This window comes from Ziziphus jujuba, chromosome 6, assembly GCF_031755915.1.
Source record: "Ziziphus jujuba cultivar Dongzao chromosome 6, ASM3175591v1".
NCBI lineage: Eukaryota > Viridiplantae > Streptophyta > Magnoliopsida > Rosales > Rhamnaceae > Ziziphus > Ziziphus jujuba.
In genome coordinates this window covers 28,661,518-28,677,514 of record NC_083384.1, presented here as the reverse complement: position 1 = coordinate 28,677,514, position 15,997 = coordinate 28,661,518, and the positions used below count along the sequence as shown (strand labels likewise).

General features: G+C 33.2%; 3 protein-coding genes and 1 long non-coding RNA gene across 4 annotated transcripts; 3 read left to right on the top strand and 1 right to left on the bottom strand.

Annotated features, from left to right (window-relative positions):
- Window positions 1-81: 81 nt before the first annotated feature.
- LOC125418820 (CMP-sialic acid transporter 1) lies at window positions 82-3,754 on the top strand. The gene is made up of 8 exons (XM_016040903.4): window positions 82-284; window positions 1,450-1,533; window positions 1,712-1,926; window positions 2,061-2,139; window positions 2,382-2,551; window positions 2,790-2,976; window positions 3,073-3,150; window positions 3,280-3,754. The coding sequence occupies exons 1-8, from the start codon at window positions 234-236 to the stop codon at window positions 3,421-3,423; spliced, it is 1,008 nt and encodes a 335-aa protein (XP_015896389.2). The 5' UTR covers window positions 82-233; the 3' UTR covers window positions 3,424-3,754.
- A 5,103-nt stretch (window positions 3,755-8,857) lies between these two features.
- Window positions 8,858-10,344, top strand: LOC125418813 (arabinogalactan protein 41). Its single transcript, XM_048463399.2, has 2 exons — window positions 8,858-9,362; window positions 9,964-10,344. Exons 1-2 carry the CDS (start codon window positions 9,245-9,247, stop codon window positions 10,059-10,061), a joined length of 216 nt encoding a protein of 71 aa, XP_048319356.1. The 5' UTR covers window positions 8,858-9,244; the 3' UTR covers window positions 10,062-10,344.
- Window positions 10,345-10,484: 140 nt separating this feature from the next.
- LOC125418832 (uncharacterized) lies at window positions 10,485-12,604 on the bottom strand. Its single transcript, XR_007237851.2, has 2 exons — window positions 12,466-12,604; window positions 10,485-11,096 (listed from the first exon to the last, which is right to left on the bottom strand). It is a non-coding gene; the product is annotated as an uncharacterized LOC125418832 (long non-coding RNA).
- Window positions 12,605-13,569: 965 nt separating this feature from the next.
- On the top strand, window positions 13,570-15,228 carry LOC107430116 (umecyanin). The gene is made up of 2 exons (XM_016040910.4): window positions 13,570-13,963; window positions 14,579-15,228. The coding sequence occupies exons 1-2, from the start codon at window positions 13,780-13,782 to the stop codon at window positions 14,950-14,952; spliced, it is 558 nt and encodes a 185-aa protein (XP_015896396.2). The 5' UTR covers window positions 13,570-13,779; the 3' UTR covers window positions 14,953-15,228.
- Window positions 15,229-15,997: the final 769 nt, after the last annotated feature.

Sequence of the window (15,997 nt, the reverse complement as noted above, 5' to 3'; positions counted from 1 at the left end):
AAAAAGATAAAAAACTACATTCTCATTTTCTAAATAAAAAAAGGGAAAAAGAAAAAAATAATAATAATAAAAGAAATATTGGTTTCGGGCTATCGCTGATTGTGCTTCTTAAGTAGGCTTTTCCCAGAAACACCATTAGTGAGAAATATTTGGTTTATTCTCTGTATACGCCATAAATCTCTTCACAAGATGCAAACTTGTTAAAGGCAAAAGAAAAGCTAACGTGGAAGACGATGCAGTGGTACTTTGTTGCCGCGCTTCTCACTGTCCTCACTAGCTCACAGGTCAGTCAAATCTTACAACCCAAATCTGTCTTTTTAATAAACCCACTGAAAATATGTGTTTCTTGCTTCACAATTCGATAGATCTTCTTTCATTTTCTGTTTTTCAAGTCTGAATCTGAGTTTGAAACTAGGGGTTTTGTTCATATTCTGATAAGACTGGTTAAATTTTGGTTTGCTTGAAGCCCAAATAAAGTCGGTGCTTTTCCATCCATTCCCTGTATAATTATTGAAAACATTGAATTTATAGTAATACCCATTTTGATGCAAATACGCATTTGCACATTTGGAGGCATGCTTTCAATATCAATGTGAAAGTGGCACAATGAATTTGAAAATTATAGGAAAAGCTTCTGAATTGCCCTTATTTGTGTCATTGTTGTTTTTGGCACTCCTTGATTATGTTGACTGAAAGAGCTAGGGATGTGATGGAACTATATTGTAAATTTGAGGACTTTGAAGGGTTGGAAGAAATTAAATAAAGGTCCCCATTTGGTACTATCCAAATATAGAGGAAATTCTGACCGGGGGAGATTGATAAGTTGATTGTTGCAAATGATAAAACTTTCTACGAGGCAAGGATCAATACCATTCAAGAGAAAGAAACAAAGTGTAAAGGAAATTCTGATTCTGTTATGGATTCCAAGTATCTAATAAACTTTGGATTGGAGCAAAATCATAAGAGTTGGCGTTGAATGAGAGTTTTTCTTGCTATGTTATACATGAAAGTAGTGACAGTAAACTCTTTGCTTATACAGCTTTTCTAAACTCATGGCAAAGTGCACAAAATGGCCTTCCATTGTATCATTCGCATCTAAAGAAATTCAAAGAGGGTTTCGGATGGAATAGCTGATTTTTCATATACTTTTGAGTGTATGACCTGGTAGAATGATATCTAACAAATTGGGGGCCATCAACCTTACATTTATCTCCCATAAATTGAAATTGTGGTGTATTTCCTATAGATAAGTAATATTAGCTGTTATTGATGAAGCTTTGAAATGTATGGCTGGAGAGTTCATGATAATGTTTTGTATTTTATTTTATTTTATTACTTGTTGCTTGGAAGAGATTGACATTATTAGCTTGTAAATTTGATCCTTGGGAAATCTGTATCGGATCTGGAAAAATAACTAATGCCTTTTCTTCCTGATATGAATTACTTCAGGGAATCTTGACAACTCTATCCCAAAGTAATGGCAAGTATAAGTATGACTATGCAACTGTTCCATTTCTTGCTGAAGCGTTCAAGGTACTTCGCTTGTTATCTTCATTAAGTTGATCATTTATCAAGTAACCAAATTTCATGTTTCCTCTTGAATTATGGTTGAATAAAATTTGGTTTTCCACAATATGTTGGCTATCTTTTTCAAATATATTATGCTTTGAAGTTACTCATATCTTCAATTCTTGTTCTTCAAAACCTACAGCTAGCAGTTTCTAGTTTACTTCTTTGGCGTGAGTGTAAACAATCACCTTCTACACGGATGACCACGGATTGGAAAAGCATGCGTCTATTTCCTATTCCTTCAATTATATATCTAATTCATAACAACGTTCAATTTGCTACTCTGGTTTATGTGGATACATCCACGTACCAGATAATGGGAAATCTGAAGATTATTACCACTGGCATATTGTTCAGGTGCCTACTTCTGTTTTCAGGCAACATGAAATCTGAATGGTTTTGTTTTTGTTAGTGTTTTCTGATTAGGAATCTGCGCAACTTGCATTATTTTTAGTAATTGATAGATTGATCTGTTTTATTTCATTCTGTAGACTGTTCCTGAAGAGGAAGCTGTCTAATCTGCAATGGATTGCTGTTGGTCTCTTAGCTATTGGAACAACCACAAGCCAGGTGATTACAAAATGTGGTCTATGTTCCATTGGGTTCAGGCATTTCGATATGTGCATTTCTGTATCCATTTTACATCTGCTAACTAGTACAACCTCATAAACAGGCCAGTGCAAGACCTTTAATCACTTATTTCTTGGGTGATGATGAAAAGGCTTCAATCATCAAGCCAAAGTAAACAACTTGCGTCTGCATTAATTACATGTAGAATTGACACTTGAATTTTTGATTCATTTATCTTGCAGGTTAAAGGTTGTGGAGAAGCTTCATGTGAATCTTTGTTCTCGGCACCAATACAAGGATATATGTTGGGAATCCTTTCAGCTTGTCTTTCAGCTTTAGCTGGTGTTTACACAGAGTTTCTGATGAAGAAGAACAATGATAGCTTGTACTGGCAGAATTTACAATTGTATACGTAGGTATCTTTTCTACATGCCATGACTTTGCTTTCTAAGAATAACATTGATAAGGTGACATGCTTGTTTTAATCTTTGGACTGTTTTGAAAATTACTTCTAAAGGATCTGCACTGTGATGTAATTTCCTTTCTTTTGTTAACTTCTATGTCTAATGTTCTAGCAGTTGTCAACTATCCTTTCAAATAAAGTATATCCACTGTATAGTTGCTGATTCAGATATAGTCAAATATTGCAGATTTGGTGTGATTTTCAATATGGCACGGCTTGTCATGGATGATTTCAGGGGTGGATTCGAGAATGGACCGTGGTGGCAACGCCTTTTCAATGGATATTCCTTAACAACTTGGCTGGTGGTCTTAAATCTTGGCTCCACTGGCTTGCTGGTTTCATGGTTGATGAAATATGCTGACAATATCATTAAGGTAAAATATTTTTCGGCCATGCAGCCTTACAACCAGATACTGGCAACACTTCCCTCTCAGTCCTATTGATAATTATTACTTATTTGCTTCCTTCAGGTGTACTCAACATCTATGGCAATGCTTTTAACAATGGTTTTATCAGCCTACCTTTTCAACTTCAAGCCCACATTGCAGGTAAAGGCTACACGTGCTTATGATGAATGTAGTGGCTATGGTCTTCTTTCCATCTCAGGAGAGCCTAGTATGTATTATTATATTAAGTTACTCATGATTTTTTAAATTCCTTATTTTATATTGTCGCAGCTCTTCTTGGGTATTTTAACCTGTATGATGTCAGTGCACATGTATTTTGCCCCTCCAAACATGCTCGTGGATATTCCTTCAACTGTTAAGGCAGCTCCTGGCAATCTGAAAGAAGTTACTGTTGAAGGAAGAACAGATTCTTGATCTGCTCAAGGGAAATTGATTCTTTTGTGAGATTTGTAATGAAAGCTAGATCTACATGCAATTGACCACAACGTTAGTATAATGGAGAGGCATCCTATAAGTGGAGTCACAGAACCTTCCTTATGCATCTTGATTCCTCTTTGCTATCAGAAATCGCTGACTAAAGAGAACAATTCACTCCGGCTGATAATAACACTGCTTCGATCAATTTCAATCACATGAAATAGGTTAATCAATGATTTAGTGTCTTTAAATTCTTTGTTATATGCTGATGTTTTAAAACAAAATTTTATTTAGTTGATTTAAAACCAAAAAAAAAAGGAAGACAAAATTTAATGGTGAATCTAGTCTTGGCAAAGCTAAACTCTGCCACTGTGACCCTCATCCATGTACTACTGAAAATAGAAGTAGATACTTATAATTTTTCTCAGATTGTACTGATGATTGATATTTTTATATGCTGGGACAAGTGTTTTATTTTTTATAAGTTCTTTTTCTGTTTGCATCTCTAAGTGCATAAAAACTGAGGGTTAATTGGAAAATGCTTGATGTTAGTATTAAGGAAAAAAAAAAAAAAAACTAATAAAGTTGCTAAAAAAAAAAGTGTTAATTTATGAATTCAAACGATACTTGTACTTCTCTAAACATGAATAATTTCTTCTTTTTGGATGCATAACTGGATATTTGGAGTTTGAATGGTGCTCCATCAGACAAGATTCTCGATGGAAACGAAATATACATAGTCTCCAAACGATCTGGTACTTGTAGAATATTAAATACTACCTCTCGGTAGATTTCGCGGACAAACCATATCCAGAATTACCAGGCTTCATAGCTTGGTCTATCCTTTTCTTGGAAATAATTTTGTATTCAGATTGGAAGAAATTTTTTTTTAGCTTGGTCTATCCTTTTCTTGGAAACAATTTTGTATTCAGATTGGAAGAATTTTTTTTTTCAATTAAAAAACATTCATTGGATGCCTATAACTTAACTTGCACCGTCATGGCAGTTGTTTTTCTTGACTTTCTCGGGATTTTTTTTTTTTGGCATCGCTTTCGAGTTAGTTAGTGCAATAAATCTGTTGGTCCCGTAACATCTTATTACATATAATTCGTAAATTATATTACTGGAAATATATGTAATTGAATACGAAGCATCCGGTAAATAATTTTTTTTTTTACACATATCTATTATACATATCATTCGGAATATAATTTATAAATTATACTATCGGAAATATATGTAATTGAATATGAAGCATCTGGTAAATAATTTTTACACATATCTATTGTACATATAATTCATAAATTGTACTATCGGAAATATATGTAATTGAATATAAAATATCCAGTAAATAATTTTTACACATATACAAGTAGATATGCAACATCATCAAGAGCTAAGATTATGATTGCATAAAAAGATAGGTAGCTAGCTCAATAATGTATTTGGACCTCAATCATAGAATGGTGACAAATTTTTTTATTTTTTATTTTTTGACGTATAGAATGAGCGAAATTTACATGCACTTAATTTCAACTTCCCAAGTATCAACCATGAGATGCCGCTTGATAAGCTAGAAGAGACTAAAAATGACCATTCCAAAAGGCTTCGCTTTCAAGAAATAAATGTTCCCCATCTTGTTTTGTTTCCAGCATGTACTCGAATTCTCTCTCTCTCTCTCTTCCTTTCTCTTTCTCTAAGGTGCTATAAAAAGGAAGGTTTGCATGAGTAGTGTAGCTCAAAAGATTGAGAAAATTAACAGAAAGCAAGGTGATCAATATGAGTGGAACTGGGTGTCCAAACACAGCTTACTCAACTCTCCAAGAGTTGAGGCCAAATGGGCATCATCACCATCAACAAGTGAGGAAGAATGAGATCTGCCAATTCCAGATGCCTCTGCACTATCCAAGGTACAAGAAGAAGGACTACGAAACCATGCCCGAGTGGAGATTGGACTGCCTCTTCACTGAATATGGCCTGCCTATCTCTGGAGATGTCAACCAGAAGAGGAAGTTTGCCATGGGAGCCTTTCTTTGGCCTAATTCTTCCCAGGAAGATTGAAAAAAAAGCATATATGCATATACGTATAGCACACTAGCTATTATTTTCATGTGCAGATGTATATGCTTTCAGGATGGGTGTACTGAGAAGTTTATACTGATTACTGAGTACCATATATTTGTATTAGTTAGAGAGAAATAATTAACTTTGTCTGAACTAATTTTATGATTATTTTAAAGTATTTTCTGTACGTAAAGTTTCTTTTCTGTATGAGACATATTAAGAAATAAGGATTATATTTATGAATAAACTTGGCTTTCGTCTACCAATACCATCATGTATTTTCAGACTCTATAGCAGCCTCAGCTTCCTTTTAATCATTAAGAATCTACTTCAAGGATAAACTCAGATATACATATATATATATATATATTAATTCTCTTATTAAAAATTATGGATAAATTTTTGTCCACGAAAACATTAGACAACATGTTGCTTGACGTTGTACATCAATCAACTTGTTGTTTGATGTTTTCTTGGAGAAAAATTCGTCCATGATTCCTTGATAAAAGAAAAATTTATATATGTACATATGTATAGTTGAAAGGAAAAAGTTATAGTAAATATATATCATCCTGATTACTAAATAAGAATTTCATTGAGTTTCTTCCTAAGTGGGTCTGAAGCTCATTAATGCAACACAAGCAACTACGATGTCTCTGCAACTGTAAAATAAATAATTTTCTCATCAACGTTATCTTCTCCACTGATGCGCACAGGTGTTTTCCTTTCTATTTTCTGATGGATATACCATAAAAACCTTTCAATGCTTCATGTCTGTACTAACACCTTCAAGTCATTCTGTGGATCATTGACATAATTAAATTAAATATATATATATATATATATATTTTTTTTTTTCCTTTTTACAGAAGATTGTGACCAATAATATTAATCTGGTAATTCCAATTTATTGATCAACTTTAGTTCTTAATGATATATTGTAATTCACCTTTGCATGCTTGACTTTCTGTATGCACGCCATATATTCACTATGTCATTTCGTTTTCTCTGAAGAAAACAAAATCGTATAAGAACCAGAAATTTTTATGTCCGTTTTGTCTTAATCTGCAGTTAAGTAACACTTATCCAAAATTTGTTATACTTCTATTTCACAACCTGAGACGTGGACCTCTTTATCTACCATATGGAGCAGTTTTTGATATTTCAAGGATGAAATTTCATTTGCTAAAGAGTCTGCTTTATCACAAAGGATCAAGAAAGGAATGAATAAAAATATATAAGTGTAAAGATGGTTGGCATGGAATTTTCAATAAGTTTTTTTTAGCCACTGTTTGGCAGGTCAATCATTAAATATGAAAATTACATGTTGCCTCTCATCCAGGGCAAGTGCAAGAACAGCAAGATAAGGAGAAAATCTTCTTCTTTGCTTGGCAAGTCATTCTCTACAATCCTACTACTACTTCCGCTACTTATTCTTGAACCATATATTTTCTACTCCATATAAATATACATACAAATATACACACATATATATATATACATATACTCTACTCCATGACATGATTAATGATGTGTTGCTCCATTTCATGGGTACTAGAAAGATCCAGCTACCAAACATTACAAAAGTCTTGTCTTTTCAATATTATGATGTATGTATATAATGCAATATATTAGTAGGGCCTTTCTAAGAAATTCTTCAATTTCATCACCTATGTTTTGTTTTTTTTTTAGATAAACCCCACTTGAGTATTGATGGGTCCAATCGGCATAGCATAATTTGGGGGTTCTCTGAAGGCAAAATGATCATTTCCTGGGGGCAGAGCAGCTCATTTTTTAAGAGCAAGTTGTGTGACAAAGTTCGGCAGAAATAATAGGAGGGTCTATAAGAAACCAAGAAGCTCTATATTATTTTTAGCTTTCAATGCATTGACATGATTGAAATGAAAGGTTCAGATGTTTTCTTCTCTTACGGTTTCATAAACTTTTCAGAAATGCAAAGTGAATTCCCTGAAAATGGTTGTGCTCTGTGTGGTTAATTGGGTTTTCATTTCTTTAATTCCATCCATTTACATTACATGCATTGAATTTCTTTAGTTGCATCCTCAATATTTATATATCTAGACTATAAAGAATCTTCCCTTCTTGGCTTTTCTATTATTATTAATTTTTTCCCTCTTTTTATCATCCATTTGAATGAGACTTTGGAAGTCTTTAACGCGGTAAAAACCTGTTTGGAATGCTGAATGTGTATTGTATTAGATTGAGTTGAATTATTTCAAGTTTCATCTAGTAAAATTTAAAATAGTTTGGTTAAATAAAATACAGTTCTACATCTCAAAGGAGTCTAAAAAATTTCAAAATGAAATAAAAATGCATGAAGAGTACCCACAAACAAAAAAACAAAACAAAACAAGCCATTTTATAGCACAATCAATGCCTTCAACAAACCCTCAAATAAAAATAATTACACAACTAACAGAAACTGAAATTTTCCACTCTCTTTAATTCTGGATAAAAGGGTTTTCCCTTTTCCTTTTTATTTTTTATTTTTTATTTTTTATTTTTAACTAGTCTTGCAAAGAAGAATGTTTGTTGGCATAATTTTGGTGCACAAAATTCTTAAAAATATAAAAAGATTTTTAGTTGGAATTTGCTGAAGATTCTAAAGCATAACACCTTTTAAGACACATTAATACAACTAATTCCACCTTTGGCATGCAGCTGTGAGACCAACCTTCATCTTCACAATAGCCACTCCCTTCACTTCATTGTTTTTCAACGATAACTATCAATAATATTGGTTAGTAAAAAACAATACTAATATGATATTTATTAATTGAATTTTATTTATATCTTTTTAAATTTTTTTTTAAAAACTAATTTTTTTTAAAAAAAATAAATATTGAATAATAATCTATTAAATTGTCAAGTTAGCATTAGCACACAAGGATTATCCATTATCCATGTGATAAAGTAACAATATCTTCAATTGGACGACGCCCTCACGCTGTCAATGGTTATCCTAGTCCATTGCTAAGAGCCTAAACTCTTACCTTCCAAACAGGCCCGACCGAAATCTAAAAAACCCAGTTAAAAAAAAAAAAAAAAAAAACCAAGGATAGAAAATAACACGTGGACGAATCAGGACCGCAGCATATGGTGCCAACAAAGGGGGTTGGAGGGGGAAGGGGGGTCACAGAGAGAGAGAGAGAGAGAGAGACTGTCAAAAGGCTGATGAGGAGGGCCTTAGCTCACATGGTCACACCGAAACATGCGCCAGGGCACCCAATCCGCTTTCTTCTTTATTTTTTTTTATTTTTTTAACCCAGGTTACCGGCTTTACCGGTGTTACCGGTTTTGTCTCTGGGCCATAGCCTTACCATATAAAAACGACACCGCCTCAGCTTTCTTTCCCCCACACAACATTTTCTTACAGCTTCATCAATTTGGGGTTTTTTCATTTTTTTCATTCCAATTCTCGTTTTGAAGTTTTTCAAAGTCTTTTCGTCTCCTTAGGACCCTCTCTCTCTCTCTCTGCGCAGCTCTCATTGTCTCAGAGGACTTCGCAGAGAGAGATCGAGCTTAGGCTTCTTCATTTTTTCCTTAGGTTTTCTACTCTTTCTGTGTGTATATATATATATATATAATAATATTTTTTTTTTGGCTCTCTTTCGTTTTGAATTTTTTTTTTTTGAAAAATTAAAAAAAAAAAAAATCAAAGCTAGCGAGGTGAGAAGCTACCAAGAAAAAGAAAAGCAACAATAATAATAAACATATAAAAGACACTACTACAATGGCTGTTTCCAGGGGTTTCTTTCTAGTGTTGGCTGTTGCCACTCTCCTTCTTAGTGTTGCCTTCCCTGCTGTTCAGGCTGAATCTCTGGCTCCTGCTCCGGCTCCCACCAGCGATGGTGAGTTTAGATCTGAATTCGAATCTTGTTACTTTTCTGCTTCATCGGCTCTGTAAAAATGCTACATTTTCTATTTCTTCGTTCTTTCTTTATCATACGTTGCATTTTAGATCAATAGGGGATTAGACAAACAGCATCCATTAGTTGGTTTAGTTGAATTAGGATTCTAGATTAAAAAGGTTTTTCTTTTTTGTGATTTGGATTAAAGGGTCTTTGAGCAAAATGGAAAATCTTTACGGGGTCTTCCTGCTTCATTGCTCTGTAAAAATATGCTAATTTTTTGGTTCCTTTTTGCTTTCTTTATCATGCATAGCATTTTAGATCAGTAGGGGATTAGAAAAAGAATTAGGCTTCAAGATTAAAAGGGTTTTTCTTTTTGGTAATTTGGAATAAAGGGTCTTTGAGCAAAATAAAAAATCTTTACAGGGTTTTCAAAAATGTGCCTTGCATTATTGGATTCTATTTCAGACCAAAAATAATAATAATAAATGGCTTTTGTCTAAGCAAACTTGATTCTGCTAGTAGTTATTATTGAAATTGGTGTTTTCCTAAAAGATTTGATGTTTGATGGTTGCTTATATTGTTGTTTTTGTTTTTTCAGGGACGTCCATTGACCAAGGGATTGCATATGTGCTAATGTTGGTTGCATTGGTGCTCACATACCTCATCCACGCTGCAGATATCTCTTACAGCTTCTAAATTTGAAAAAAAAAAATTGAGAATGACAAGCAGGTTAGAGGGAAGAGAAAGTTCGATCTGCAAAATCTAGCAAATGGATTAGATGGGTTGTTGTTGTATTATTTTCTCTTTGTTTTGTGATGTGATTTTTTCCTTTTTTTTTCGGTTCTTGAAGGTGTAATTTTTAGTGTTCGACTTCGGAAAACATCGTTCCTTGTTTGGTATTTCTGGCGGCTGTTGCATTTGGTGGCAGTCTAATTCACTTAATTAATAAACCAAAATACAGTGAAGTTTTTCTCTATTATTTTTGGAATTCACATTATCAGTATCATCGTTTTTTTTTTTTTAGGTATTTTTTTTTCTTTTTTTTGTGCAAGTTTATATTATCTTTCCCCTTTAAGTTAAGCAATAATGTTTAAATTAGGCGGTAAAGAAGCTAGATAGTAATGAGAATCGATTAAGATATATTCATATAAAAACTATGTTATGCCTTGAAGGCAACAATGATTTGATACAAAAAAATAATTAGATTTTTGAGGCAACTATTTAACATTAAAGAATTGGAAAACCCATTCCCATCCACATCTTTACGAAACATATTGAAATTTATGGAAATAGTCTTGAAAAGGTCTTCACGACATCAAAATCCAAATAGAATGTGTCACATGAACTTTTCTTTCTATGCTTCACCACATAAATGGAATTATTAAGGCAAGCAATTTGCACAACAATAAGGGCTAAAAGAATCTGACTTCTACAAACAAAACGTAAAATAGGTCAAGTCACGGTCCTTGCCTCTTAGATGAGTTAAATTATTTGCCAAGCATGCCTAAGCAAGTCGGATAAAAGCTCAGCAATAGATCAGATTTATTTTTTAAAGTGCAAACCCAGTTGGCAAACTTTATTATCTGTTTAAAGAAAAGGCAAGCCCTAATTCATTATTCAAAAGTTTCCTCAAGTTAATTTTAAAAGCAGTAACTGTCTCGAAGCTAGATAACCACAAGCTGCAATTGCTACCACCATAAAATCCACAACTTTGTCAGATATTATTGCCACCTGGAAAAGGGTTCGGAGTGGCAACCTCAGTAAAAGTTAAATGTTTATCACAAATAAGAAGCATGACTTATGTAGACCAAGAGAAGAAAAGCATTCTAGCTTACATGTAATAAGAGGATTTTAAGGAATATTTTAGTCAACATCAGGATTTAAAAGGTGAGCACAATGGAAGTAGGGGGGCTAACAAAATATAAAAGAGCTTTTTCATCATCAGATAAGAGAGAGACTTCAGCAGAGCAATTCTACCAAAAACAAATTGAATCATGCTTTCTTGTCAGTTGAACTGGCTTCCTTTTGTTCCTGATCAGCTAGTGAGAACTTCTTCACTTTCTGTGTAGGAAAAAATAGCAAAAAATCAAAAAGGAAACAATTTTTACTCAACAAAAAAGCCTATATGAATCAACTACTTGCGGGCATGCGTCTACAAATGCACATGTAAAGGCAAAGCCAATAACTTGACCATAACGATGCCAGACCCCAGAATAAGTAGCCTCAATCAAAATAACAAATTTATATCTAAGAATGATATTAACAAGCTGTAAAAGGCTAAAATTATCAACATTTGAGTTTCTGATCCAGGAATCCCAGTTTATGTCACGCTCTCGTTAATTCACGAATCTTCATCGATGAAAGAATTAATAGGTTATCCTAAAAATTGGCGTAGAGTTCAGCATTTAAACTCCAATCAAATTACAAATACATCAACTCCCAATTCAAACACCATTGTTGAAAACAGCGAAAAAATAAAAAGATAATAAATAAATAAATAACAGTTTCCTTGAGGGAAAGAGCTATATCAGAACTAAATAATGGAAAATGGAACTGCCTCAAAAACCCAAGATCAAGATTAGTTGCAAGTTTGCGTTTTACAAGTCAATAATAATAAAGCAGGACCGCAGACCTTATCAAAATATCAGACAGCCCTAAATTGTTGGAGAATAAGTTCATACCCATTCATGAATTAATCAATTAATCATGGAAATCTAAGCATTTATGGATAATTTCTGAAGAAAATATAGTACTCTCATTCCCTGTTAATTGAATGGTTTTCCATTTTCTAACTTAAACCCATTAGTCCCACAGAAGAGGTTAAGTAATAGAAACCTTTCACCATCACCTATTATCTGCCATACTCGGTGGGACATCAAAACAGTTTTATTTTATTTTTTTCCACCATTTTCGACCATAAAAATTACTCCTTTCTTTATCTTTATTTTTCTTTGAAGGGAAACAATTTCAACTTAAAAATAAAAAATAAAAATAAATATAACTAAAATGATATAACATGAATTAAAGCGTTGAGCTTCCAGTTCCTAAAAATCAATTGGGTTGTAAAAACGATGATCCGAAAGAAACAGAAAATTGTTACCTTGTTCAGCACGCACTCTCGCAAGGAATGCAAGAGACGGAGACATTTTTCTTGATCGAAAGGAGACTTAGTGACGCAGTTGAGCAGATCAAGAGCCTCGTCAGCGCAAACGGGTTGAGATTGAGAACTAGGCTCGCCCATTGGTCTTCTGGGTGGGTTAGGGTTTTAGAGCCCAGATATAGACCTTAATAAAGTCCTAGAAAAACCCTTCCTTTTTCGCTTTTGCTCTCGAATTTTCGTTGTGGTCCTTGTGACCTGTTTGGTTGCCGAGAAAGTAGTATAGGAATCGAATTGGATTTGGGACAGAGGACTCCCGCCCTGGCTAAAAGTGAAACAGGCTACACACAGTTTTGTGCGCGTGCTGTTTCTAACAAAACAACGGGCTTTGTTACAGCGACGACATGTCGTTTCCCTAATAAAACCAATACGTGCTTTTTAGTAATTAGAAAATTTCATCCATTTTTGTCAACCCGACCAATTTTCTTATCTCCGACAAATTTTCAGTCTTTTATTTACATAAAATAATTATTAGTGGAAAAATTAATGTAACACTTTCCTATGTTTAAATTTTTTAATCAGAAAATCATCACATTTTTATATAAGTGCAATGAAACTCTAATTAGCATATGCACATTTTTCATATTATATATTCAATTTACACATAATTTTTTTCAAGTAAAATGTGATTGGTGTTTCTAAAAATCTTTCTTAAATTAAAGCAAAACCCATATAATCGTTTATTTTTATGATCTCTAATTTAAACTTTTTTAAGTAGTTGTGTTTTTTGTTAAATAAAATTAGCTCAATTTAAAAACCTCTTACACTTACACTTAAAAATTGTGGATATTAAATCTGTAGGAATTATTATAGATGATAAAAAAAAAAAAGTAGTTTCATTTTTTTCCACCTCTTTTTTATCAAGTAGCTGCAATTTAAGTGGTATAATATTTGCCATAAATATAGATCAATCATTTTAAGGTTGCTGAAAAAACTCTTCTCCTCTAAATCCATACTAAGAATTTTCCATCTTAGAAATTTTAAACAGAACCCCTCTATAAGCAATGTTCTGACCCTGTCAAACCCTTAAAATATATCCCAAAAACAAGGCAAAAAAAATCAATGGTCAAGAACCCACAAAAACCCACCTTAATTTCCACTTTGATTCAACACAAATCCAATCTCAAACTTGTTCTTTTTCATGTGTTGAAGGAAACCAAAGAAACCACCCACCACCCCACAACCCTCCTTCAACACATAAAACAAAGCTCACCAAATTTTTGAGAAAGAGCAAGAAAAAGGAAAGGAAAAACGAAAATGGCAAACCTGAAACTTTCATTGATCATCTTGGCTGCAACAATGGGATGCTTCATGATGGCAACATCAGTAAATGCCATGACTCACATTGTTGGAGGAAGCCATGGCTGGCGTGTACCTGATAACAAAACTTACTTTGAGGATTGGGCTAGACCAAGAACCTTTGGTGTTGGTGATAGACTTCGTAAGTTGAATATGCCTCTATTTCTCTTGTTTTGTACTTCAAAATTTTACTTCTTGCGTTACCAAATTCTTGGTAATAATCATATTGGAGTGATCTAATCAATGATAAGTGGCTTTGTTTTGAAATGGCTTTTTTATTGTGTTTTGAATTAGTGTAACAAACTAGTCTATATGTTTTAATTTAATTCTAATTTGGTGGTTAAGAAGCAAAAGAAACAGAAATTAGGCAGGGTTGCAATGGTGTTTGATAGATTTTAAGCATGCCCTCTTATGGTCATAGACTCATATTGCACATGGAAGAAATTAATTATAGCACTACTATCACCAAATATGATCCATTTTTTGATTGATGAAAATTGAATAGTATCTTAAATTTTTCAAGGAGGAACTACCAGAGGGTGGTGCTGAATTCTTTGTTACTCTAAAATGTTTCATGGTTTATGGATCATGACCATTTTTTGTACAACATTCTAGTTACAAACATATCTAAGCCTAAATATCTATCAATTTGTCATATGAAAATGAGAATGTAACTTAGAATAAATAAACATTACAGATTATAGACAATTCTTTTTTCTTTCTTTTCTGAGTTTGGAAAAAAAAAAAAAAAATTCAGTTTTCCCATCAAGACCAAGTGCCAACAATGTGGTGATCGTGGACAAGGATGATTTCGAACATTGCACTCAAAACCATGTGATTAGCATGTTCTTTGATGGACCTGTGATTGTCAACCTCACAAGGACAGGTGACTATTACTTCTACAATGGCCTTGGAAAGCACTGTGAGGCAGGACACAAGCTCCACATCAAAGTTGAAAACAAAGAGGGCTCCTCTGGTGAAGAATTTCCATTCAAACTTGTTGGGCATCTTGAGATGGACTCTTTCACTGCGGCACCTGTACCTGCACCATCTCAATCCTCTGCCAACACTGTTCGAAATTTCGGTGTGGTTTCGGGTTTAATCACCCTCTTGATTTGGATGTTCATCTAGGGAGAGAGTGCGACTAGTCGATGATGATGTTTTCCCTTATTATTTACTCACAGTTTAATTGCCTGCTATAGGAGAGTGAAATATCAGTTTTTTTGTCACACTCTTTGATTTATATGGCATGGTTTATTACTATTGAAGACAAGTAAACATTACACATTATACTTTAATTTATTGGTCGCTGTTGCTTTCCAACACAGTCTATCTAGCATTGCAAGAAATTTTGTATTCCCTTCATTATTTTCTTATAATGTTATATACATCAAACACTTTTGGTTCTTGTTCTGAAAAATCAGAGGTCTATATGCAGCCAAACTTTATACTGCTATATATCTATTTTCTCTCTTTTATAATTTGTATGGCCAAAATGTTAAAAGATAATGTAAATATAATAATAATTCATTTATCAATAGTTTAATTTTTTGAAAAGAATAATAATTTAATATGATAATCAAGTTCAGGTCATTATTCAATACTTGGCAATATTTATTAGAAAAATACATGTAAGAGTTTAATTAAACCCAAAAGATATCCGGCTCCATATGTGACAAAAAATATTAAAGATAATATAAAGATAATAATGTTTTACTTTTCTAACAGCTTAAAAGCTTTACAAAAGAGTAATAGTCTACATAAACAATGTCTCAAATTTAAGGGTAAACTAACATTACCCAAAATCTGAACCACCCAATACTTGTTACCCATAAATTCAGTGCAATTCAGACTGAAAGGTTTCTAAAAGGGGAAGCTGTATTTGCAATACACACTATTTCTATGTTTGATTGTCAAAAGGCCAAAACCATTTTTCATATAGGAAGAGTGTATAAAGTAAACTTTTTGGCAGTACAAAAGGAAAATCCCTTCCCAAATAGAATGATTGCGTAGAATTAAATGGACCTACATTACTCAAGAGAACACACCAAAAGAAGCACAATGTCAAAGCCTATCATAATGTTTATTTTCTAGGTGAAAGGGCCTCATAATACCTATATTTTTCCAATATTTTCTTCCTATTCTTTTCCACATTAGAAAAATAAATAATTTGGAT

Excerpts from the sequence above, each read along its gene's own strand:
- LOC107430116 (XM_016040910.4), top strand. The coding sequence starts at position 13,780 with ATGGCAAACCTGAAACTTTCATTGATCATCTTGGCTGCAACAATGGGA. Across the intron at positions 13,964-14,578 it reads TGGTGTTGGTGATAGACTTC|TTTTCCCATCAAGACCAAGT; the intron begins GTAAGTTGAATA and ends AAAAAAATTCAG.
- LOC125418820 (XM_016040903.4), top strand. The coding sequence starts at position 234 with ATGCAGTGGTACTTTGTTGCCGCGCTTCTCACTGTCCTCACTAGCTCA. Across the intron at positions 2,140-2,381 it reads TTGGAACAACCACAAGCCAG|GTTAAAGGTTGTGGAGAAGC; the intron begins GTGATTACAAAA and ends TTTATCTTGCAG. Across the intron at positions 2,552-2,789 it reads CAGAATTTACAATTGTATAC|ATTTGGTGTGATTTTCAATA; the intron begins GTAGGTATCTTT and ends CAAATATTGCAG.
- LOC125418813 (XM_048463399.2), top strand. The coding sequence starts at position 9,245 with ATGGCTGTTTCCAGGGGTTTCTTTCTAGTGTTGGCTGTTGCCACTCTC. Across the intron at positions 9,363-9,963 it reads TCCGGCTCCCACCAGCGATG|GGACGTCCATTGACCAAGGG; the intron begins GTGAGTTTAGAT and ends TTGTTTTTTCAG.